The following is a 25,884-nucleotide window of genomic DNA, read 5'->3' as shown; positions in this document are numbered from 1 at the left end:
TAATGAATCAGTTGATGGATGGCTTCTTTGTCTTCTGTCACTTTTACTGCATATTCTTGAAATTTTGGGAAGTTATATTCTTCTTACTTTTTACCATCTTCTTCATCCCCATTTCTTTTCCTATCCATTGACAGGGAAGGGTAAGATATGCTCCAACTCTGTATTTCATTCATATCCCCCACTATTCATTTATGATGAAGGTTTCTACTGATTATGTGTGTTAACTCAACATCTTACTCACTTACCACAGAGTATTTCTAGCAAGTGCAAAATGACTGTACAAGCCCAAGACACATCCTGTATTATCTGTCGAATGGAGTTCATCTTGTCTTACCGATGAACATATTCACAAATGTCGTCGTAATGTCGTTTCATGATCACTGTCTCATCATCCAGCAGCTGAATTGACGCTTTCTCCTGGTCTTTATGAAGCTGCAGAATTCGACCACGCTGAAAGAATAATAGTCAAATTAGAGAAAATTCCTTTTTATATTTTCATATCCCAGGCTGCACTTGAGTACTTTTATGGTTCTCTAAAGGACACAGGGAGATCAAGGGTGGGTCTATGTGCTGGGAACTGTTGTGGCTCATTAGTAGGGGCCAAAATACCTCAGTGGAAGCACTCACACTCCACGACTGTAGGGCTGGCAGCTCATGCCCACACCAGGGTAGCGTATTTCTGGTGAAAGATGTAGCAGTCCCTCCAAAGATCCCTCCTTGCCTTGCAGGGCTATATGATCCACTGGTCCTAGCTAGGGGGATTCACCCTTGCAGTTCATCAGCTCTGTTACCTTCATACACTTTTTTACTTTCACCTTAAATACCTATACTGAGTAGTCTATACCTTATGGGGCAATAATGGACTGGATGATGGATGGATACATGGATTGATTTTTTTTTCTTTAAGAATTTATCTCTTAGCATAAACATGAGTGTCCATTACCAGGAGATCAACAGTCCTCTATACTGAAATAAGACAGGTATCTCATTCAATGCTCATGTGATGGTATTACTGGGGATATTTTCAAGATATACTTTACTGATGCATCTACTCTAAGGCAAGTTCAGTAAGTTTTAATGAAATGCAGAACCTAAAACTGTTCCTTGCCTCAGTCAGGAATCAGATTCTGATCTTATAACCACCAGTCCATTCTTTTATCAACTACACTGAATCCTTGGTTATCGTGCATAAGGTATATATGAGTGTGTTGTCCAAGACGACTGGCTGAAGAGTGTGGCTGTAAATGTGTACAAGGGGAAGGGTGATGGCCTGGAAAGAGGATGCTGTAGGGGCATAATACTGTACTTTTGGATCAGATAATAAAAGTGATGGAGAAGGTATAATTAGGAAAAGAGTGAATACTTTTGAGAGGCAGTTTGGAATTATGCCAGGCAAAGCAACACCTGATGCCACATTTACTGTCAGACAGCTGCAGGAAAAATATACAATATATGAAAGAAAAGGAAGTTGTACCCTATTTTTATTGATCTGGAGGCCTCTGACAGTCCCTAGGAAGGTGGTGAAGTCGGCAATGAGAAAGCTTGGGATTGAGGAGTGACTGGCTAGTGGTTATGGCTATGCATGTGGTGGCTATGCACGTCAGTGCTTGCACCCTGGTGAGAGTGAATGGGAATTTGAGTGATGAATTTCTTGAGAATGTTGGCCTGCATCAGGGGGTCAATCTTGAGACCCTTTTGTTTGTCATGGTACTTGAAGCTCTATCACACCTCAGAAATGGACTCCCATGGCAGATGTAGTATGCTGATGAATTGGTGTTGATTGCAGAGAATGTGAGGGAGGTGGAGGAAAGATTTAGGATGTGGAATAATGGAATGGATTACAAGTGTTCGCGAGTAAATGCAGATAAAATAAAAATGATGATATCTAGGGCTGTTGGTAGTACTGTCAAAGCAGCAGGAGAGTGGCCATGTGTGGCTTGCCACAAAGATGTGGGAAGTAACTCCATCTTGTGCAGTACTTGTGGCAAGTTTGTGCATAGGAAGTACCAGACACAGACTTCAAAAATAATGCCAATTTTGTATGTGCATTGGATCAGGTAGAGCATACAGGTGTGAAAGGACTGATCTCTTGAGTGTCTGAAAGAGTTTTGTTATTTGGGGGACATGTTATGTGCTGGAGGAGGGGCTGGAGCTAGCTCTGTGACTAGGGAAAGGAGTGGCTGGAGGAAGTTCAGGATGCTGTTACATTGAGAGGGCTCTCCCTTCATGCTATGGGGATCCCTGTATGCGGCATGCATTCGGTATGTAATGCTGTGTGGTAGTGAGACCTGGACAGTAAAGGAAAAGGACTTTCAAAGGCCCAAATGTACAAAAGCAACAATCACTGGATGGATGTGTAGTGCATCCTTGCATGTGAGGCCTTGGGGAGCTAGGTCTATGAACGAAGAGTTGAGAGGAAGGATGGGACTGATATATGCTGGTGCTGGGATGAGGAGGGGTAGATTAAGATGGTCTGGGCATGTGGAGGAAGACAGCTGGCTGCAGAAGGTGAAACATGTGAATGTTGAGGGGCAGGTTTCAAGAGGCTGACCAAAAAAGATCTGGGATGAGATCACTGAATGTGACCTCATGGATGAGGGACTGAATAGGGAGACTGCCAGAGACTGAGCAGAGTGGAAAGCCATCATTAGGTGACCAAGGCCAACATGTGCAGGCATGATGGAGCCTTTATAAACCATATAAATTATATGAAAGACTGTAAATACATACATACATATATATATATATATATATATATATATATATATATATAACGGCCATGCCACGTTGAGTACACCGCTTCCCGTCCAATCAGCGAAGTTAAGCAACGCTGGGTCTGGTTAGTACTTGGATGGGTGACCGCCTGGGAACACCAGATGCTGTTGGCATCCCTACGTGTCAAGTGGGGTTGGTGGAGGATTAGTGCCCCTCCCTGTAAAAAACAATTAACTCTAAGCCCTGGACCACCCCGTTTGGGATACATGGCGTCTGGCAATGGATGGATGGACTGAGATATATATATATATATATATATACAGTATATAAGTAGTCTCTCTAATATCCAGACGCCCAATATTCGGACACCCCAATGTCCAGACATTTTGGGCCTGGGTCTTCAGAACCTTTATAAAAAAAAAAAAAAAAAAAAAAAAAAAGTAATGTGAATTTGGTGCACGGTGCTGAACAGCTGTGTTTGCGCGCGCTTCCCCACTCCCCAGGCTCCCTTTCCCAATTCCCGCTCAACTACCACTGAGTAAACGATCGTTGGGATGGCTGCAGCTCCTGCTCATTTTTGTCATTTATAATTCACAGTGCTAAGGATTAAGTGCAAAACAACACTGGATTACTGTATGTGCTTCAAGAGCATTTTCATCACTGTCAGAGCCTTAGAGGTGGGGTAATCATCATATCAACCACCATGGACAAGCTGCAAGTACTGTACACTGTCAACTGCTAAATATTTTCCATACTCACCTCTAAATTAGTGGTAGGTTGTGGCGACCATTATCCACTCACTTGATATAGTGCTGCCTACTGCTTCCTTAGCCTTTATCATTCTTTTTCTGTGCCTGCCCTCCTCTCTTCCTATTTCTCCCATCTTTCCTGTCACTTCTTATTACTTTTCTTTCCATTACAGGTGGCTTTACATTGAGTGACAAGCCAAATGGTTTCCTGTAAGCCAAGAAACCATTTACAACGCTGGGTGGTAACCATATAACCAAACCATACGTGCTCCCTATGTGTCAACAAGCCTTGCAGCTCCCCTTCGTCTTCACTCAACAACACAGTATCATCTGCAAACAACAGTACAGGAAGTTTCCAAACACTATCCTCTCTCACCAGGGCCACTCCAACATCCACTACCCTACCTTGTACCTCTTTTATTACCCCATCCATGTACAGATTGAACAACCATGGCGACATGACACATCCCTGTTTCAACCCAACTTTCAAAGAGAAAAATTCACTTAGTTCACCATCCACATGCACTACAGCCTTCGCACCATCGTACATACTCTTCACACCATTCAACAACGTCCCATCTACTCCATATATTCTTAATACTTTCCACAATCCTTGTCTATCCACCCTGTCATATGCCTTCTCCAAATCCATGAAAGCCGCATACAACTTCTTTCCCTTCTCTAGAAACTTTTCCACTAAAGATCTAAGAATGAATATCTGATCTACACAACCTCTTCCCTTCCTAAAGCCTCCCTGTTCTTCTCCAACTAATTTCTCTGTTCTTTCTCTAACTCTGTCAATAAGTATTCTACCATACACTTTTCCTATTATACTAAGAAGACAAATGCCCCTATGATTACCACACACTTCTTTTTCCCCTTTTCCTTTGTACAAGGGAATAATTATACCTGACTTCCAATCCTCCAGGACTCTACCTTCCTCCCAGGCTAATCTGCACATCTTCCACATCCATTCTACTACTATCTCTCCCCCGTGCTTCAGCATTTCACCACACAGTCCATCAATTCCTGGGGTTTTCCCCGATTTAACTTTCTTCATTGCTACCACAACTTCTACTGATTTCTTCCTGTCTTCTCACCTCCCTCCTTCTCCCAGCCATTCCCCAGCCACTTATACTCGCATTACTTCCATCCTCTATGTTCAACAATTCCTTAAAGTGTTCTCTCCATCTGCTCACTTTTTCTCCCTTCTCCACTAGTAATCTACCATATTTATCTTTCACTCCCCTGCTAACTTCACTTCCACCCTGTCTTACTCTTTTCACCTCTTTCCAGAACATTTTCTTACAGTCCCTCCACTTTACACTCAAATTCCTTCCAAATTCCTCATCCACTCTCTTCTTACTCTCTCTTACTAATCTTTTCACCTCTCTCTTTCTTTCTACATATAACTCTCTCTTCTGCCTCTCAACTTCTTCCACGCCCCTATTTCTCATCCATTCATTGTATGCTTTCTTCTTTTGTGCCACAACTTGTCTCACCTCGTCAGTCCACCACGCTGTTCCTTGCACCCCCCTCCGTCTTCTCTTCCTTCCACACACCACATCACATGCTGCACATATTTCTTCTGTAAATATCCTACACACACCTTCCACGTCTCCCATCTGCTCCAATTCATATTTGCCCAATCGTTCCTCCACTTCTCTCTTATACTCTGCCTTTTTCTCATCCTCTTGTAACCTTTCCACTCTCCTTGCAACTACTCCTTCCTCTCGTCTTTCCCTTCTTCTATTCCTCCATCTTACTTGAATCCTAATTCTGGCCACCACCAAGTAGTGGTCAGAAAATCCACTCCCCCAACCTCTATAAGCTCTTGCATCCATTACACATCTTCGCATCCTTTCATCCACACACACATAATCAATCATTGCCTTCTTTTCATTCAGTTAACCACCCACCCTTCTCATCACTTGCCATGTATACCTGTGGATCATTTTATGCCTGAAGAGGGTACTGGCTATCACCAACCCCCTCCCAGCACAAATGTCCACTAACGCACTCCCATTCTCATCTATCTCAGCAGGCACACCCCAATCACCAACTATTCCATCCACCTTCACATTCCTAACTTTCCCATTCATATCACCGATCAAAAACACTCTCTCATTCCTTCCAAACTTTTCCATGCACACTTCCACATTTGTCCAGAACTCTTCTCTCACTCTTCTAGCACGATCTTGCGTTGGCGCATACACACACACAATCGCCCACATTCGTATTCCAACTTTCAACTTTACCCACACAATCCTTGACCCAACTGATCCATACTGTCTTATGCTCTTCTTCCATCTTTTACTCACAACTATACATACTCCTTCCTTTGTCCTCTCATTCTCACTTACTCCTGCACATATACCCCATCCTTACTCCCATTCTCTCACACTTTCTCCTCTCCATTTTGTTTCAGTTATTCCACATACATCCACTTTCGCACCCTCAAGCACCTGGACAATCTCTCTCTCTTTCACCTCATCATTTGCTCCTCTTACATTCCATGCACCCATTACCAAGTCCTTTGTCCGGTCCTGGGTCGTCATCGTTTGGTCAGTCCTTGTCCGAGGCTTCTTGTTTGTTTTTTTAGTTAGTTGTTTTCCAGGGAGGGGCACTAACCCTCCACCAACCCTTTTAGTCGCCTTTTACGACAAGCAGGGATACTGGGGGAGTATTCTTGAAAACACCCCCCTACCCCCAGTATATATTCAGTACTCAAATTCACTGAATGAATATGATAATGAATGATTACAGTGGGGCACAGCTATGGCTAATTTTTGATAAAATTAACTGTGAATCACTTGCATGACCTAAGCAGGTCATTCCCTGTCAGATCATCGTCAGGCAAGGTTGTGGATTGTTACCCGTAATATCCTTTACAGATATACTGTATACTTGTTATTTCATACATATAGTCTAATTTACTACATGAGTATGATTAAGAATTATTACCATGGGGTACTGCTAGGGCTGGGTTTCATGACAATATTCTTTGATAATTACTTGTATTACCTAACCTTGACTGGTCATGTGTTTCCTCATCAAAAACATGGAAGGGTCTGCAAACTACCAGTAGTTTGCCTTCAGAATGTTGCCCTGTTATAATACACATATACTCTATATTACTAAATGAATATGATAAAGAATGTTACCATGAGGCACAGTTAGTACCCTATATTATGACAAAATTTATCATGAACTGTTTCCATGACCTAACCTCAATGGGTCCCTTGGTAGGTCATGTCCCCATCAAATTACAGTCAGGGTATATTAGGTCATGGTCGGTTCCCCATTTGCATGCTTTCAAGATGTGTACTTCTTATTTTGTACAGATACTTTAACTTACTGGATGAATATAAAATACAAATAATGCCACGGGGCACTGCTACTGCTGAATTTTCACAAAATTAATCGTGACTTACATCATGTCACACAAGAATATTGTTTATCTTAACACTCTAACTGACACATTCTTCATCTGCAAAACTGCCAACATAATCAACCACAGAGCTCAAGCCCTCTCTTATTTATTAAATACGTTGATAAAGAGGCTTAAGTAAATACTGTAGAGGTGAACGCAAAATGTCTTATGGTAACAAGTCTTTGACATGGAAAACTTTGCTTTATAATGGAATTGTATGTCAGAACATGAGAAGAGAGAACAAATGAAAAAATTCAGGGACCATCACCATTTGGCAACTGCATTTTCCAGTGACTAAGTATCCTAGTACTGTATTGCAAAAAAATTGATTTCTCACTAGCAGTCTTGTATATTATTCCAACATGGTTTAATCTGTACATATTAACTGGTTGAACATCATCATACATGCTCAGAATGTCTTTTCCTTTCTGTTTCCCCAAAATTTACTGACCTCCATATTTTCCCTTGTTGTTTTTGCTTTGTGGGCATATTAACTGAGTAAAATGAGAAGCACTTGTGCTACCTCATCAAGGGCACCCAAGTTTGTCATACGTAAAGTGCACTTAAACAGTAAGTAGTTTGGTAGGTAGTAAATGGGTTAATGAAGGTAGTTTCTAACCCATTCACTCAAAGTTATCTCTTGAAGCTGAATAAAATTGTTTGGCAGTAGTGTAAGTCCTCATTATCAATCACTCTTTTCTTTACATTTATTTTGCTAAACTGGAGAAATACAGTATATTCCATTAACTTCCACTGACACTCATAAATCTGATCTTCAAGTTTGTCTCAGCTTACAGTGCAGCAAGTCCCTTGATAAAAAACAAGATTCGTTTTCAAGACTGTCTTTTGAATTTTGTAGTTAACCCATGTAGGCTACAATTGCTACAAGTACACAGAACACAAAATAAAGTAAGGATTATTAAGATAACTTACTTTTTGTTCTAATAATATCCTGCATACCTGGATAGGGATTAATGAACTAAGCTGTGCACTCACTGGTAACAATTAACCAGATTTTACAATCAATAGGTTCATTTGTACCAATAAAGCATCATAAGTCAGATGTTCATTAGCTGTGGACTTGCCGTACCATTTGTATGGAATATGTTGTGATATTCTGTAACAACTGTGGCTTATAACAAGGGCTGGCCATACCATCAAACAATATAAACATATTATCACACTAAAGAAAAGTGCAGACTCACTTGTCCTTTACTGTCTCCCTTAACAATCATGACAACCTGAGGAGGAACTTTTGGTATGACTGTTTCCAGCCATGCCGGGTGGATGTCCTCCAGCAGTTGACCCCCCTCTGCCTCACACTCACAGCTTTCAGCTGTCACCACACACCGCACAATCACCTGTACAGGAGTAGATGATGGACAAGTGGTCAGCGTTGCCTAGTATCAGAAATGGGACAAGTGTGATCCCATGCTGGGGCACAGAACGGTTTAATTTTTAAATTTTATTCCACTATAGTGACTATACTCACTGATGTCTCATAAAATCACCCTCACCATCATACCAGTCCTGAATGGCATGTATTCAACGAGGAAGCTGGGTAATAACACCAAAGTGGTGACAGTTGACGGTATGTACCCTCGATAAAAAAAAGTATCGGCACCTTGGGGTCAGATAAGATGTGAAATACTTCGTCTCTGGTTCAATTGATAGTGTTGGCATGCCTGTTTAATTCACAAAAATGGTTGATTTACCATGTACTACAATGTTACGCCTACTAATCCAGCTATATATCTATAAAATGTATGATAACAACACAAATGAAGGATGCTTCAAACACGCGCACAATACAACTGTGCCAAACAGAGGATATCCCACTTTGCCTCTGGTAACGAGGGCTTCTATAGACCCCATTACATCACTCTTTTTTTCTCCATCATCCACTCACTCAAGATATGGATGCTTTATGGTCTCTACACCGAGTGACAAGCCAAATGGTTTCCTGTACCCAGGGAACCATTTACTACACAAGGTAGTAACCATATAACCGGGGTTTTTGGCCGGGTTAAGTGTCCCCCAGATTCCCCTATCTATTTATTTATCTATCTATAGCCAGACGCCTTAGTCCTGTAAGGGGTGGCCACAAACAAATCACCTCCACGTTGCCCTGTCCCCTGCCATTTCACTTCCCTGCTCCCAGCAGGGAAGTATTCCTATCTAAAATCACTTAATCATGGCAAATGTTTCGAAGGGCCTCGGAGAGCCCAATACCTGTCCAGGGCTCCAACCATATGCGCAGATTCGCATGGCCATGTGGAATGTAAGAGGTGTGAATGAGGAAAGCAAGAAGGTGGAAAAGGTGAACATGTTGAAGAGTGCAAGATATGCCTTGACGGCACTGTGTGAAACAAAGACGAAAGGATGTGAAATGGAGGAGTGGGAGAGTGTAAACAGTGTGATATTGGTCATGAATGGGCAAGGAAGATGCAAGGAAGGAGTTGTTTTGTTGATGAATGAAGAGTGGCAGAACGGAATGTAAGATTACAAAAATGTCAGCTTGAGATGTATGTACCTCAAGTTCAAGTTTGAGAAGATGAAAGTGGCTGTGATTATATTGTATGCACTGTGTGATGACAGGAGTGAGAGACAGAAAGACAGGTTTTGGGATGAGCTGGATGAAACAGGGGGGGAAATGCTCATGAGCTATAATGTGATCGTCATAGGCTATATGAATGGAAGAATAGGCACTGGTCCTGAGGATGACATAATGGAGTGCCAGGAGAAAGTGATAATGGGAAGTTACCGAAGGATATGTCAGAATGGAGGCTGTGCATTAGTAACTCATATTTCACACACAAAGCTGTACATAAATATACATGGTATAGAGGGAAAAGTGATCATGCTGAAAGGAGCCTGACTGATTATATGCTCATAGAGAGGTCAGTGCTGGGAATGGTTGCTGATAAGAAGGCTGTGAGAGGATGATGTGGAGGTCTGTCAGGTCAAATGATTGTGGTATGCAAGATCAAGATGAGAGGAGTGAGGTGGACCTGGAGAGAGAGGAGCAGTCAGGGAGAAACACTGAAAGTCGAGAAGCTAAGGATCAAAGAAATGGCAGATGACTACTGGGCCTTGGGGTAGGTCACTGCTCCCAAAAAATAGGCCCTGAAGCCTTTGCCGAGAGTTGCATGTTAAAAAAAAAAAAAAAAAAAAAAAATCATGGCATAAGTTTACTGAATGTGGTAGGGAAGGTATACAGAAGAATTATTACATAGAAAGTAAGAGATATCAGAAGGCTTGGTCAGTAATGAACAAGGTGGCTTAGGAGTAGCAGAGGATGTGTGGAACAAATATTTGCAGAAAGACAGATGGTGGAGAAGGCTTGTGAGAAGGACTATAAGGTGTTGGGCATTCGTGGATCTGGAAAATGCATACAACAAGGTAGACAGAGACGGACTTTGGAAGGTTTTGCGCATGTACGGTGTAGATGGTAAGCTACTAGGTGCCATCAAGTTTATTTATTAGCATGTGTACAGGTAAATGGGCATCTAAGTGAATGGTTCATGATCGCTGTGGGAATGCAACAAGGTTGTGTGATGTCCCCATGATTGTTCAATATATATGTATGGAGGGATGATGAGAAAAGTAAAAACACGAGTAATGGAGAGGGGGATGGCACTGGTAATGAATGCTGATGGATGGAATATCTCAAATTTGCTGTATGCTGGTGATGCAGCACTACTTGCAAATGCCGGACAAGAACTTGGTTGACTACTGCAGAGATTTGCTTATGTCTGTGAGCATTGTGCCTTGACAGTAAATGTAGAAAATAGTAAAGTGATGGTTATTGAGAGAGAAGGTGATTCCCAGTGGGTACAGTACCTCAGTACAATGATGGAAAAGAGAGGAAAATGTGCAAAAGATGTGAGAAGTAGAGTGATACAAGGAAGGAAAGTAGCTGGTGCAATGAAGGCCTTGATAAGAAACAGAGGCTTGAGTGTTGCAGCTGCACATGGCTTACATGAAGAAGTGTTAGTGTCAACTTTATCATATGGATGTGAGACTATGGTGTGGCATGAAAATGAAAAGCCAAGAGTGACAGCAGTGGTGATGGGACTGCTGAAGTATGTATGTGGAGTACAGAGGGTGGATAGGATACGAAATAATGTGATTCATGAAAGATGTGGAATGAGGAAGTCTATGGACACCAGACTCGAAGAGAGTGTATTGAGATGGCATGGTCATGTGGAGAGAATGGATAACAACAGAGTGGTGAAAAAGGTATATCTGAGAGAATTTGAAGGAGGGAGGAGGTGAGGAAGGCCATGGAGAAGGTGGAAGGATATGGTGGATGAGTGTGTCAGGAAGAGAGGTTTGGAAGTGAGTGAGGCTAGAGGACTGACAAGAGATCAAGTTGGCTGGATGAACATTGTAAGGAGAAGCACATGATTAGGGATTTGGCACCCCCTTTTTAACCCGAGGCATCCCATCGACGTACGGGTAAGTCGCAACATTTTGTCACACCTAGTCCTGTCGACGTACTGGTATGTCGTGCAATTGCAAGGTTCATAATTTGCACAATTTTCAATTTTCGCGCATGATTTTTCGTACGTATACACGGGACACCTTCCTCTATTCCTCTGCAAGATGCCAGGCAGGGACAATGCCTACACCGCATAACCTCCCCCCACCCCGCACGCCATTGTCTCGGCAATTCGCCTGTTACCAGTGACCTCGCCAATAAAGACATACAGGGCCAGAGTGATTCCCCAATCGATGACAATGTGGAGGACAAAGTTTACATAACATTAGCGGAAGAAACAGTCAGAAATGATGATCAGGTAATGTTGCCAAAAAAGGTCAGGTATGATGATGAGTTAGTAAGTGAAACAATGCTTATAATGCCTATAATACTGTTTGAAAACCAATATACTCTCGTGCTACATATGAATTCGTACCAAATAAATAAATAAATACCGTTTATGAGTGGTGTGGAATAGTTACCCTCCCATAGAACTCGTTTTCTTTGGAGCCAGCCTGATAGAAAACCCAGTAAGGTAAGGAGGTACTGCTACCTGTATCGCGTATTTTAAACCTCAGGTGAGCGATTTCTCTATGAATTTTCGGTTTCTCACCAAAAGTGGAGGTTTTAGCCAAAAATTATTTTTTCTAAAATAGCTCGGGATTGGGGGGTGTTGGAGGTGCAAAATAGCGCAGGATGTGACAGGTTAAGTGACAGCATTCGGACTGACTTTATCTGGTATGTCTATGTGAAGGTACTGAATGTGGTGAATGTTTTTAGTGTATCAGATAGAGCCAGGATTCCGAGGGCTTATGGTGAGTGAATAGAAGCATGGCCCACTGGATTGGGCAAATTTGGGCTGTCTGGATGCTGCTACTTCTCACCCTGCCATAGGGTGGGAAAGGAGGTCCGGATGATGGTGATGATGATGATGTGAATAATTTGGTGAGTTTCGAACACACATGGTAGCGTAGCACTGGAGGCCACCAATGGGGACACTCCAGACAACAACGAACAGTTCTTCCCCGGGATGTACGGACTAGGACGCCACCAACTAACCAACAACATCACTGCCTTCCAAGCCTCGCCTCACATCCCACACCGCTGCCAACCAATGTAATAACTGAAATGAAACTTAACAAATTAATCACTGGTGTTGGCTGGGATTCAGCCTCAGGCCCTCGTGCTTCAAATGTGCACATGTTACCACTAAACCAAATAGAGGATCCCCGCTTTGCCCCTAGACAATGCGGACATTTATAGACCCCATTACACCCGGGGGGGGGGGAGCTATTGGAGTTTTTGCCAGTGAATCTCATGCCATGTCATATAAAAAATCTCTGATTAACTAAAAAATCACAATGGCTACTATGCAAAGTGCAGTTCTTCAATGAATTATATAAAGTGGTTTGTTACTATCTATCTATCTATATATCTATTGCATCTACATACAGCTATATCTATTTACAGTATCTCTTTATGTATCTATAAAGCAGCATTTAATCCAATCCCTCTCTGCCTCATCAGAATTATAGGGACAGGGGTTAGGTTAACCAGTCCCTGCATTTAAGACAATGGTGACCAGCCTCACTCAACTCTAAGTGGTATTATATAAACATCAAGCATCAACCATCCCTTAGATATGAAGCTTTATGGTTCCCATCTGGATGAAGCATCTTAACATGCTAGTCCACAAGGCTTTTTTTTTTTTTTTTTTTTTTTTTTTTTTTTAAATGTGTCCAATTCTGGGCATAGGCTTTACAGTCTGCTGTCAAGGCCCAGTAGTTCTCCTACATATCCTACATACCATACACCTCTCTACATGTCACCACTTCAGTGCTAACACCCACCGTCCACATTGAGTACATGCTAGGGCTGTCTCATACAGGACTGATGTATTGGTATTAACGGGTATTTTTACGACGTGTCGGCGGGTCTCCTGGTAGATCAGTAAAGTCTGATTTCATGAAATTCAATTCCTTAAACTGTTCCCTGCCCCAGTGGGGATTTGAACCTGGGTCTGGTAGGACTGCGGGCCACCTCTCTACCGACTTGTTGTAATGTTATCACCCAATGTGGCAGAGGGTTGCCTGGGTTACAGGAAACCACCTGGCTCATCACTCTGTGTACAGTCACCTGAAGGTAGCACATACTGTACTATAAGTGGATAAAAAATACAGTACAAAAATACCTCATGTGTAATTATTCTGATTTTGCAAATTTCTTATTTTAAGTTCATGAAAAGTTCCAATTTTCAGGGCCAACCTACTGCAGACTATGTAAATAGTTGTACAGTATTTATGATGGCAGCAAAAATTTATAACCATCATTATCAGCAATGTACCATCATGTTTTGTACAAAATTCTTTTTGTAAAATTAACAGCCAGTAAAATTGGTAATAATAATTTTAAAAAAAAGCCATACGTCAGTAAATCATCAGTTATATTCTACATCACATTTAATGGACAGAGTCTAATATGCTGCTCTTCGATGTGTTTTGAGACATGAGAAAGAGGGGAGGGAAGTACAGTATTAAGTACCACACCAACTGCACTTACCCACACCTGCTTCTTTTTACATGGTCAAGCTCATGTGACTCCCTCTCAACTGAACAAAGTCATCTGATGTTTGTGGGAATAAAATACAAGAATAGCTCCAATCATGAAAGAGTTAATGGTGATATTACAGGCATTCTCAAGCCTCTGTGGTTCACTCTCTATCAAATAAAATTTTCTGGCATTAGAAGGACTGGAGTACAAGAGCTGTCCATATCATGAGGTAGTTCATCTTTTTTTTTTTTTTTTTTTTTTTTTCTGACACATAATAATTATCTGGATATTACCAATAAATTCTTTAACCCCTTCTTTACCGGAAATGTGTTTTGATGTACCCCCGTACACTGCTTGTAAACACCTGTGAGACACCAGAACCACAACTGTGGTATGCTGGTACAACCTCTAATGAATGGCAGCATAGGGGCCTCAGGGTAGCCCAATAAGGCTGTTTCTGAGGACCTTGTGATAGCAACAGCTCTGTGTTTTGACAACAAAGACTGTGATGAAGTTCTGACGAATTCTGACATCAAAAGATACGTCATGACTGAGTTGTGGTGGCACCAATGGCTTGCTCACTCATCTGTGATGTAATCTCTTTTAGACCAATCATTATTTTATTTATAATTTCTACTACAGATATCGTACTAAATTTTCCACTGACATACGGCAAAATTTACACCCCTTGGCCCGCCTGAGAGAGCCCGTTACCACGTGCTTGATCACAAGATAGGGTGTACAGGATATTTTTCTCTCATGGTGTCTCTGGAGGATTCTGATGGTGATGAATTTATTCCTCATGAGGACACTTATTTAGATGTATCAGATGATGTAACAGTGTCTGATGTGTAAGTAGATGACAATGATGATGACTATGATCCTGAAAATGATAACGAGGTCGATGTGAGTGAGGAGAAGGAGGAAATTCGTAGCGAGCTTAATGATGCCACACTCTCAGGAACAAATGGGTCAAGGTTGCCATCACTGTCACATGTCCACAAACTTCATGCTCAGCTTACAAGGCAAGTAAATAAGCCATCCATCTATGCACGACATTTTTTTCAAGCCAATATGTACAGTAGTTACCTGGATAACAATACTTTAGCATAAGACATGTAAACTTATATAATGAGTCATTTTATAATCATTTCCTTACAATACCATCATGCTAGGTTTATGTGATCATCAGTATAAAAACAAATCACAAAGGGTGAATAGTTTCAATGTGGCAAAAAAAAACAGACACTACCCCTCACACTACGGGAGGGGGAGCTGTCAGGTCGGTATGGGGGTGAATGTGGTGTTTACATTGGGGGGGACGGGTCAGTAAAGAAGGGGTTAATCCTAAGGGGTACAGAAATTAGTTTAATAAAATTTTATGCAAAATATTGTGGTAGTCACAGGTGCCCATCACCCACTCATTTGATGCGGAGCTACATCCAGGTGACCCTACATCAAGTTACCAGCAAAATTATTTCTTAAAGCCTAGGATACTGTTTATTTTGCTAGGTGGTATCCATATAAACAAATAGGCACCTCAGGGTCTACTGGGTTCAGTTGAATCTATCCACAGTGGCCTATAAATGATGACACCTGAGGGTTGACTGAAGTTTATTGCTCACATAATACCAATCAAGGAAGAGCAATTGGTCACTTTCATCTTGAATACCCTGACTATGTACCCTACCCCTAGGTCCCTATGCTCCTGATGAGGCTACAAAGGACTGGATGAAAGATGAGCAATGTTAAATCAAAACACACTGGACTATAAACATAACTGTACAGTAATGCACACTTAAAATTAGACCACTCACCTTTTCTTTATAGTATTTCCCTCCCTTGTAAGTTCTGCTGATGAGGCGAACACGCAGGTTTTCTCTCACCCAAGGGGCAGCTGACATCCAGGCTTGTGGTGGTTCCACCTTTTTACTAGACTGACTGTAACCATCAACCTCCCTCTCTCTCTTACCATAAGATCTGCTGCTGGCTTGACACCCATATTTCTCTTGAATTCTTTCTTTTTCACTGTGTCTTCTTTCCTCTTCCAGTTTCCTTCTCTCTCTTAATATGTTCATGCTTGAATCATTGTATGACTTTTCTTTGTCCCATTCCTTCCTTTCTTTTGATTTCCCACTTGTTTGAGACCCATGTTTTTCCTGAATTCTTTCCCTGTTGTCAAAGTGTCTTTCCTCCTGCTCCTTCTTAGCTCTTGACTTTTCACGAGTAAGGGAATCGTAGTTTTTCCAATTTCTTCCACAGTCACTACTTTCTGTTTCCCATTCTTGCCTTCTTGATTTTCCATGTGTCTGGGAGTCATTATCTTCCCAATTCCTATCTGAGACTTCTTTCACTCTCTCCTTTTTGTGGTCATCATTTTCAGTTCTATCTTTTGCTCCATATTTTTCGGGATGTCTGTCACTGTCCCTTCTTGATTCTTCACTTCTCCCCAGTATTTCAATTTTAGTCTTACCTTCTTTTCTACTGTATGTGCTGTCTCTGTCTTCTCTGTATTTGTATGATTTTTCCTTATATTCTAAGTCTAATCTCTGCTTAGTTTCCTTGGTGCTCTCTTCCCTCTCACTTCGAGACTTATCATGTGTTTTTGATTCTTGTTTATTCCTCTCACTTTGCTCTGATATTTCTTTATATCTGTCTGTTGTTTTGATCTCCTTACTTCTTTTCTTCCTATCATCCTTTGAGGTGTCATTACTCAAATCTGAATACATGGACTTTTTTCTAAGTTCCTCTTTTTTTCTTGCTTCTTCTTCCTGAAAGGCAAAATGTAAATACTGTACAGACAATGCACATATTTTGCACTACTATTCTGTCTGACACTGTATCCCAATTCCCATCCAGGGCGGCTGTGACAAAAGTACACAATCTTAACTTTCCATCCCAAGATATTTTTCAAGGCAGACCTGTGTTCTTAAACCCTGTCATTCCCTTACATTCAAGCATACAATTGCTGTCTACTAGAACACTAGTTTCAAAGCACTCCAACTGGATGTAAGCCAACTGAAAACAGTTCCATGAGGTGGGTAGGGTTTACATACATACATACATACTTACATCATCTAATGCTGAGTTGCCCCATGAGGAGTGTGCAAGCCCAGGGCTAGGCAAGTTGGTCCTGACAATTAAGTTGCGAGTGACCAGCCTCACTCATCCCAGAGTGGCATTATATGAGGAGTAAACCTCAACCAGCCTTTCGATATAAACCAACACAGGCTCAATCTGGTTGGAGTTCCTAAATTACCAACTAAACTCACATACTGTTATTCAGGGAAGAGTGACTAGCCACCCTCATGTACAGTATGTCTGGACTACGTACGGTATGTCTAGCATTTGGGTCCTTAAGCTTCTGATAGTGCAACACAGGAATGGACAATCGATGGATGGTAATGAAATGCTGCAGTTATAACACAGCAAGCAAACATAGCTCATAACAACACAGAAAGGAGATAATTTTGATCACACATTGTGATTACTGTAATGTATTGCATAATTTTAAAGGAGTTCCTATTCATTATTTAAGACTACTATTTCTTTCAATATAACATCACAGTACTTAAACTTACACTTGTATGACATCTTCCCCCCGAGTACTAACCTTATATTTGTCATACATGTCCTTGTTAATGACACGAGAAGACTCCTTGTACTCTCGGTGCGTCACCACCCTAAGGTTCAGCTCCACTTCTCTGATCATGGTGTGACTCACTGCTGCTTTCACCAACACATGATCCTCATCCACAGTCTCAACCTATAGGAGGCAGAAGGACAAGGTACTATGTTAATACTATGTACAATACCTTATTAAACATTTCGTCCTCATACAGCAAATATATATATACAGTATATATATATATATATATATATATATATATATATATATATATATATATATATATATACATACATACATACAGTAAATCCTCTACAATTCATCATCCTTCAAGTCAGAAACCTCTACAACTCGGGAAGGCTCCAAAATATTCATATAAAAAATAAAAAATTCCCCAAAAGGCGCACGTGAGAGGAAGAGTCGGCAAAAATCCCCCCAACTCGGTAAGATGCTGAGTTGTACAGTAATGTTTAAGTGTTTAGTGTTTAGTTCCCCAGCACAGTACAAGTGATACATTACAGTAATGCCCTTTATAGTGTTAATAGTGTACAGTGTCAAGTACAGTACAGTAAAGGTGTGCCCAAAAGTGATCTTGAGCCCCCCTGACACCTCCAAAAACTACCAAATGTCCTCCTCCATGCCTGGAATACACCCTAGAACTGCATGGAATCATGGTAAGGCAGCTTTTACTGTTTATTGTAGAAACTTTTAATTTCTTTCCATTTTTTTTCATTTTTTCCTTTTTTTTTGTGTGTGTGCTGGGGGGGGAACTCAAAATTCATCCCTACAACTCGGCAAATAGGCTAACTCGGCAAGGCTTGCACATGTATTATGCCGAGCTGTAGAGGTTTTACTGTATATATACATGGTATATATATATATATATATATATATATATATATATATATATATATATATAATACATATATATATATATATATATATATATATATATATATATATATATATAATACATATATATATATATATATATATATATATATATATATATATATATATATTAACCATGAACACAGTACTGGTGTAATATTAAAAATGAGAGGATGAAATGCTATCTCACTGATTCATTATTACAGGTGCATTCTGGTTTTTAGTCTAGCTTTATCCCAGACACTCATGCTGAGATGAGGGATATGCTTAACTGAGTAAGGTTTAATTCCATTCAGTTAACATCAGAGCTATATTTCTGCCTGGAAAATAAAATGCACTTAAATATTTTGCACCTTTGTAAGTTATATTTTAGACTCCACTGTCAGCACCTGCTAATATGAGGTCTGTTAAAAAGTATCCAAGCTTTGACTCTAAAAAATTAAACAGCTAATGTGTTGGGGTAGGAAACCAATCCCCTTCAGAGTAGGCCCCTTCTAACGTGACACACGTAGCCCAGTGTATTTTCCACTGCCTGAAATATTTTTCAAAGTCAGTTTTTGGTACCTCCTGCAGGTGCTTCGTCGCATTCATGATTTCTTCTCTTGGATGAACGTTGCTCAAGACATGTTGGAGTGAGCAAATTGTGATCCAGACTTTCTGAAGACTGTTATCACTGGAGATGAGACTTGGGTGTATGGATATGACCCAGAAACCAAAGCACAATCATCCCAGTGGATGCATGCAGGGTCGCCTAGGCCAAAAATAGCACATGTTTGCAGCAAGGTGAAGTGTACTCATATATTGACTTTTTTTTATTTTTTTATTACCGTGGTGCTGTGCGTCACGAATACACACCAGAAGGTCAGATTGTCAACAAACATTACTACCTCGACGTGACACAGTTCGGAGGAAGAGACCAGACCTGTGGAAAGCGGCAAGTTGGAAGGTGCACCATGACAATGCCCCTGCCCTCTCTACTCAACTGATTCAGACATTTTTGGCCAAGCACAACATCCTGAAGGGCCAGCAGGCTCCCTACTCACCAGACATGGCTCTGTGCAACTGTTGATTATTCTCCAAGCTCAAAACTTGGCTGAAGGTTCCCCAATTTGAGACAAGAGAAGAGATCATGACAAATGCAACAAAGCACCTGCATGAGATACCAAAAACTGACTTTGAAAAATGTTGCAGGCAGTGGAAAGAACATTGGGCTACGTGCGTCAAGTCAGAAGGGGCTTACTTTGAGAGAGATCAGTGTCCTAGCTCAACAGGTTAGCTATTTATTATTTTTTTAAGGCCTAAGGTTGGATACTTTCTGAACAGACCTTGTCTACTCAGATGGAAGAGCCTCTTGGTGTCATATACAACCTTTTTAAAGTACCTGTTAACCCTCTCACGTTTGTCTTTGTGTATTTTATTCTAAGTAATGCCAGACAATTTTTCTCAGCTAACTCATATGAATCTAAGTGTTAACCCTGTGAGATTCGCTGACGTGTTTCCATGTCATTTCAAATCCAACCTCTGAGATTTCGATGATGTGTTTATGCGTCATTTTAAAATACTTTTGTAAAATATTCACCATAGATCGCATTTATGCGTCATAACAAAGAGACTTGAACGTGACATCACAGAATGTTTGCTCTATGAACGACGCGTGCTGCACAGCTGGTCTGACTCATGGCTTTGTCTCTTTATTACTTTATTCTTGGCAAATAGGCATAACATTTTTGGTTTTTGTCTAACTTCAACTCATCATTCTGACCGTTTTTTTTTTTTTTAACATATGACACTGATAAAGTACAACTCGTTAACTGTTCTATACAACCTGGGCAGTTCCGACTGCGACTGCTCAATACAGCCCTGGCTGCGCTTATGACTTTTGAATATAGTGCCATGATGACCAAGGCCAACCCATGCAAGCATGTTTGAGCCTTCAAAACCGAAGCCGAAAAAGAAAACGAAAACCATACATTCCAATAGGGAATCAGACACTTCGATGTTCATCCATGGCTTTATCAAGGTAAATATTGAGCTAATATTTCGTTACTATATACTTTGGCATATGTTCTCTCAATTCCTAAGACAAAATTGGGCCTTTGGGAAATTTCATTTTTACCCCTATGTCTGCGCACCATGCCATGAGCAGTGAATGGGTTAAAATGACACCAAACCACCATTCTATCATGAAAACTATATTTACATAGACTAGTGAATGAAAGAGATCATTAAGTGAATATGCAACCTAGAATTATACAAAATTGTGCATCATTTTTCTTTCACTTTACCGTGCAGTAACATGCATAAATTCCATAAACTACATATCATTAAAAAGGTAATTTATTGTAGTTTTGCATGGTTTAAACCAGATTTATATATCTTTATTAGTTTTTCTTTTGCCAAATATTTCTCTACAGCAAGGTATAAAACTTGGTTTTCACCTAACTTCAACTTGTGATTTTTTTATTTTCTTTGATTTCCTTTTTTGAAGATAATACTATAATGTACACTATTCAGCTTCAAAACACCACCACAACCAGCATCCCATCGTAAAAAGTATATTTACACTGACTGATCAAAGAAAAAGATCACAAAGCAAATATGCAGCCAAGAATCATAAAAAATTTGTGCTTCTTTTTCCTTTTACTTTACCATGCAATAAAATGCAGAAATAACCATAATTTACATTATCATTGTAAAGGAAATTTCTTGTAGTTTTCCATGATTTAAACCTGATCTATATATCTTTATTAGCTTTTTTTTTTTTTTTTGTTGAATATTTTTCTATGGCAAGGTATAAATCTTTGGTTTTTGCCTAACTTCAACTCATCATTTTGGTTTTCATTTTCTTTGTTTTCCTTTTTTGAACATACAACAATAAAGTACAGCTATTCAGCTTTAAAATGACACCAAAACCAACATTCTATTATGAAAAGTGTATTTACACAGAGTGATCAAAGAATAACATCGTGGCACAGAGACGTGGGTCAACGTAAGAGCGGCTGACTCTAGCACAAACATAATCTGCCCAGCCCGGAAACCTGGAAGATTAATACGGCCATTAATCCTCTCACAGCAGGACAACTCTAGTATTCTGTTCCAGTTAATGCCAGACTTGTCTTTAGTGAGAAGTCATAAGAGCCTGAGTCTTAACACAATTATTTATGCACTGTATATGACCAAAAACATAAACAACAACTGACAACATACTTACCACCCCATAAGTTCCTCTATGTCGGCCACTGTGGAGGAAGATGAATGAGCCTTTTACGAGAGGCAGTTCCTCCTCCCCCTCCTGAGCTCCTCTCTGTCCCTCCCCTTCCTTACTGCTTCCTTGGCTCTTCCTGGCCAAGTTGAATGCTTTGGTTGATGGATCAATTATTTCAATCACCCTGGAATGAGGACAAAGAATAAATTATAAAATGTTGCCATTTCAAATCTGTACAAATTTCAAGTGTCAATTCTTTTTACATAATAAATACAGTGCTGCAAAACCATAAAAATTCAATGTATGACACCCATACTGCATTACTGTATACAAGACATTGTTTGGTATTATTCTTGCAACCTTCTGATAATCTTATTCTTATGGCTTCTAGTAGCCACTGATATGGTTAATGAAGGCTATATATAACCATTGCAGCCTCAGAAATATTTCCTATGTTGAACAAAATCATCTGGATGATAGCAAGTATCTAACAAAAGTTACATCACTGTATGGAATGGGTTAAAAATTGAAAGCTAAACTAGATATAATGCAGTATGTCAAGTGAACTGTACAGGTACAGCATAACACATCATGTGCTGTATTTTTGTGAGCTTAACAATGCTTAGTAGCACCTCTTTCTTACTGATCTCTTTAGCATAATACACAATGATATTCTCTGTTTTTGTTTTTGTAATGCAAAGAAGAAAGAACCAATGACTATTAAAAAAAAAAAAAAAAAAAAAAAAAAAAAATCCAAGAAAAGCTGAAAAAAAGATTGCCAAATTCAAGTTCCGTACAGTTTGAGATGTCTGGACACACTGCATTTCAAAGACTGAGAATCATAAGTTGAGTGAAATACACAAAGAGTTGACCCGTTGCATACGTAAATGACTGAGAGCACTGTTTAACTCTAGCATTGGAGAGCTGGACAGATAAGGGGTAACAGTGAGTTCCTAGACATAGCTTATATTAATACCATGAAGAAAATATTAACATGTCCTATCCAGAAATCAACTGGTAAGTGCTAAGAAGTCTCTAAACTCAAGGAGAAAACAGGCTCTTGGCTAATTCTGCCTCACTGTCCTTTGAATAAACCAAACCCAATCTGGCTTACCTCTCCAGCTCTTGCATTACAGCCTACCTCTTTCCAATCCGACCAATGCCTTCTGATTTCTTCCATCCCATTCCTCTTAACAAGGCTGCTCCATATGATGCCACATCTACCTGCATTGAGGGGAAATTTAAAAAAAAGTAGGTAATAACAGTGTCAAACTATCACCAAGAGAAGTGAAAAATTAACAAATACAAGAATAGGAAGTGAAAAATTAACAAATACCAGAACAAGTACGGTAAATCCAGAATCCTTTCTTACTAGTAAAAGAACAGGTACAGTAAACACAGACACCTCTCTTACAAATAAAAGAATAGGTACAGCAAACAAAAACTCCTCTCTTACAAATAAAAGAATAGGTACAGTAAATAAAAAAATTCTCTTTGACTTTAAATTTATCTTTAATGCCTAAGTACAATATAGCATATGCCACTTAAGGTTAGACAGCATATTTACTAAGCTAGCTATCATAAACGTTACTCATCTAATTTACTTACATTAAGTAAGAATAAATATTCTGTTATCTGTGCTGATAAAATTAGTCCAAAAAATGGGGTACTGTACACAAAAGATGTATTGGCTGATTACTCTACATCCCATGCTAAATCTTTTCTAAGCATCCAAAGTCTGCTCCATAATCACAATTAATACTGTACAGTCATTATCACTAGAGTCTTTATCCCCTCCCCCTCCCCAGTGAGGAATGTGGAAATAAGACTGATGTATAACCAAGTGAGTGGATGTTGGCAGCTCAGTTTTTTGTATGTATGTGCAGGTGTATGTATCTGACAAAATGCCAATATTTATTCCCCTGGTCCTTCTCCAACTTTGTCTTCCTTATCCCTCTTGCCAGAGGAGTAATGAAACTAGAAATCATGACTGTACACGCATCATCATTCTAAACCATTTTCCTGTGCTCACATGGGTTGGGAAGACCCAGCAGGGCTCTCTGTTCTGTCTGATGATATGAGTCGGAGAAGAGAAGAAGCCCCAAGAACATACCTCTTTCTAAGCCACAGAAACTGCCTTGCGATCCGGTGGTAAAACTCTCAGGTTATAATATGATGAGACTTCCTATTGTGCTCTGAGTCCCAAGGCTGACCAGAGGTCTCTTTATCATGCAAAATCCTACCAAGAGCATGTCAGTCTCATCATCATCATCATCTCTGTTGCCTTGCACCCTCCTAGGAACCCCAAGACATGGGATGGCCATGACAGAAGTGCCTCCAGGTTACCTTATACTCACACACCATTCTTACTCTCTCAAATGCTGTTCTTCCTCTTCCTAATCTTTCTTAAATGTATTGTTCCAATTTCTTCTTCAACACCACATAAGGTCTGCCTCTACCAACACTGCACTCTATATCACCTTCACACACAGTCTTTGGTAGCCTATGTGTATTCTTTGTACATATCCATACCATCTCTGTGAATTCTTCTTTGTCCACTCAGCAATTTCATATTCTAATACATTTTTCTTCCATTCCATAATCCCCATATATTTCTTAAACCCTCCAACCTTCCCATGCCTGCAGCTCTCCGAAGAGGTAATTTTAACAGCTTGCAACCTAGACAGGGGGGCGCGGTAGCACAGTGGTAGCGCGCCGGACTCGTAATCGGGGGATTGCAAGTTCAAGCCTCGCCCGGGCTGCCGTGCCGGGAGTGGTAGCTCGCTCCTGTAACCCTAGCGGGGCTATATAGTCCAATACAGGGCTTAGCTCGGGGGAACTCCATTTCTCCCATTTGCAACCTAGACAGTTTTATGTCACTCACTGCCCAGGTTTCACTCTCATATGAGTGTCAGCAATAAGACACTCTCATGCGGAGCTCTCTTAACCTCCATGCTAATTCTCCTACCCTTCAAAACACAGATGAGCTCCGCAATTACTCTTCTCTCTTGAAGGGGTCTCTCCTTAATTTCACCTTCCATCTGCCGTATTTACATAATACAGCTCCCAGATACTGAAAACTTAACCTGAAAACTTAAAGTTGCCCAACGAGGCTATTCAGTGCTAAGGACTACAATAGCTTAGCCTTGGCCCCTACACTCTACAAGGGCAATATGGGACTGGCAGTCATCATCTACCCGTGCCACTGGCATTATGAAACTTCTTGCAACACAAGATAGTGGCAGCAAAGGTGCCAGATCCCCATACTGTACCATTACACAGGAGGAGGATTTTCAACCCAGCACTCCAGCCCCTTTAGTCAATTTCTATACACATACCGGTACGTGGTACATAATGATATTCTTCTCTCCTCTTCCAGGGATAAACACACACTATGTGTTGTATCCAATATCTATCTATCTATCTACAGTATATATCTATATATATACATTTATATCTATCTATCTACAGATATAGATACAGATAGATAGATAGATATATACTATCTATCTATCTATTGCCAGACGCCATAATCCCGCAAGGGGTGGCCATCTGACTCTTGAGTTATTTGTTTTACATGGAGGGGCACTAACCCTCCACCAACCCACTTGTTGACACGTAGGGAGTAAGTATGGTTTGATTATATGGTTACCATCCAGCGTTGTAAATGGTTTCTTGGCTTACAGGAAACCATTTGGCTTGTCACTCAATGTAAAGCCACCTGTAATGGAAAGAAAAGCAATAAGAAGTGACAGGAAAAATGGGAGCAATAGGAAGAGAGGAGGGCAGGCACAGAAAAAGAATGATAAAGGCTTAGGAAGAAGTAGGCAGCACTACATCAAGTGAGTGGATGATGGTCGCCACCACCTACCACTAATATACATAATCATCAGCCATTTGAGTATCCACTGCAGGACCGGCCTATCCCGACCGAAGTCAGGACGATACAACCAATGTATCTCTACCAAGTGGCTTAGGCTGTCTGGTAGAGATTGTATGTAGGGTGAGAAGTGCTTGTAAGTGTAACCGTAGTGTTGTAGTGGCTTTGGAGGTGTGTGTAGTCTGTGAACAAAGTGTTATCAGCCCGCGCAAACCGACTGGGTGCAAGCATACTTTACAGTATGCGACACTGGTTCAACCACAGCATCCCTTATATCTGCCAATGCAGTACATGGCCGGGTGAACAATCTCAAAGTTTATTACCCTGGCGGGGCGCAAACCCTGGTTCAC

General features: G+C 40.5%; 1 protein-coding gene and 1 non-coding gene across 2 annotated transcripts in view; one reads left to right on the top strand and one right to left on the bottom strand.

Annotated features, from left to right (window-relative positions):
* Positions 1–330: 330 nt before the first annotated feature.
* Positions 331–25,884, bottom strand: part of LOC145402275 (uncharacterized) — a 38,654-nt gene continuing 13,100 nt past the window's right edge. The window contains exons 5-10 of the mRNA XM_080274403.1: positions 22,796–22,878; positions 21,661–21,838; positions 17,544–17,696; positions 15,748–16,701; positions 8,103–8,258; positions 331–450 (exon numbers count right to left, since the gene is read on the bottom strand). Of these exons, the coding sequence (XP_080130529.1) occupies positions 331–450; positions 8,103–8,258; positions 15,748–16,701; positions 17,544–17,696; positions 21,661–21,838; positions 22,796–22,878 (1,644 nt within the window). The remainder of the gene's footprint in view (positions 451–8,102; positions 8,259–15,747; positions 16,702–17,543; positions 17,697–21,660; positions 21,839–22,795; positions 22,879–25,884) is intronic.
* Positions 2,770–2,888, top strand: LOC145402406 (5S ribosomal RNA). The gene has a single exon (XR_013897761.1). It is a non-coding gene; the product is annotated as a 5S ribosomal RNA (ribosomal RNA).

This window comes from Coenobita brevimanus, chromosome 57 (assembly GCF_032717465.1).
Source record: "Coenobita brevimanus isolate Jiangsu-jjx chromosome 57, ASM3271746v2, whole genome shotgun sequence".
NCBI lineage: Eukaryota > Metazoa > Arthropoda > Malacostraca > Decapoda > Coenobitidae > Coenobita > Coenobita brevimanus.
The sequence above is the reverse complement of the archived record's forward strand: the minus strand, read 5'-3'. Positions and strand labels throughout refer to the sequence as shown.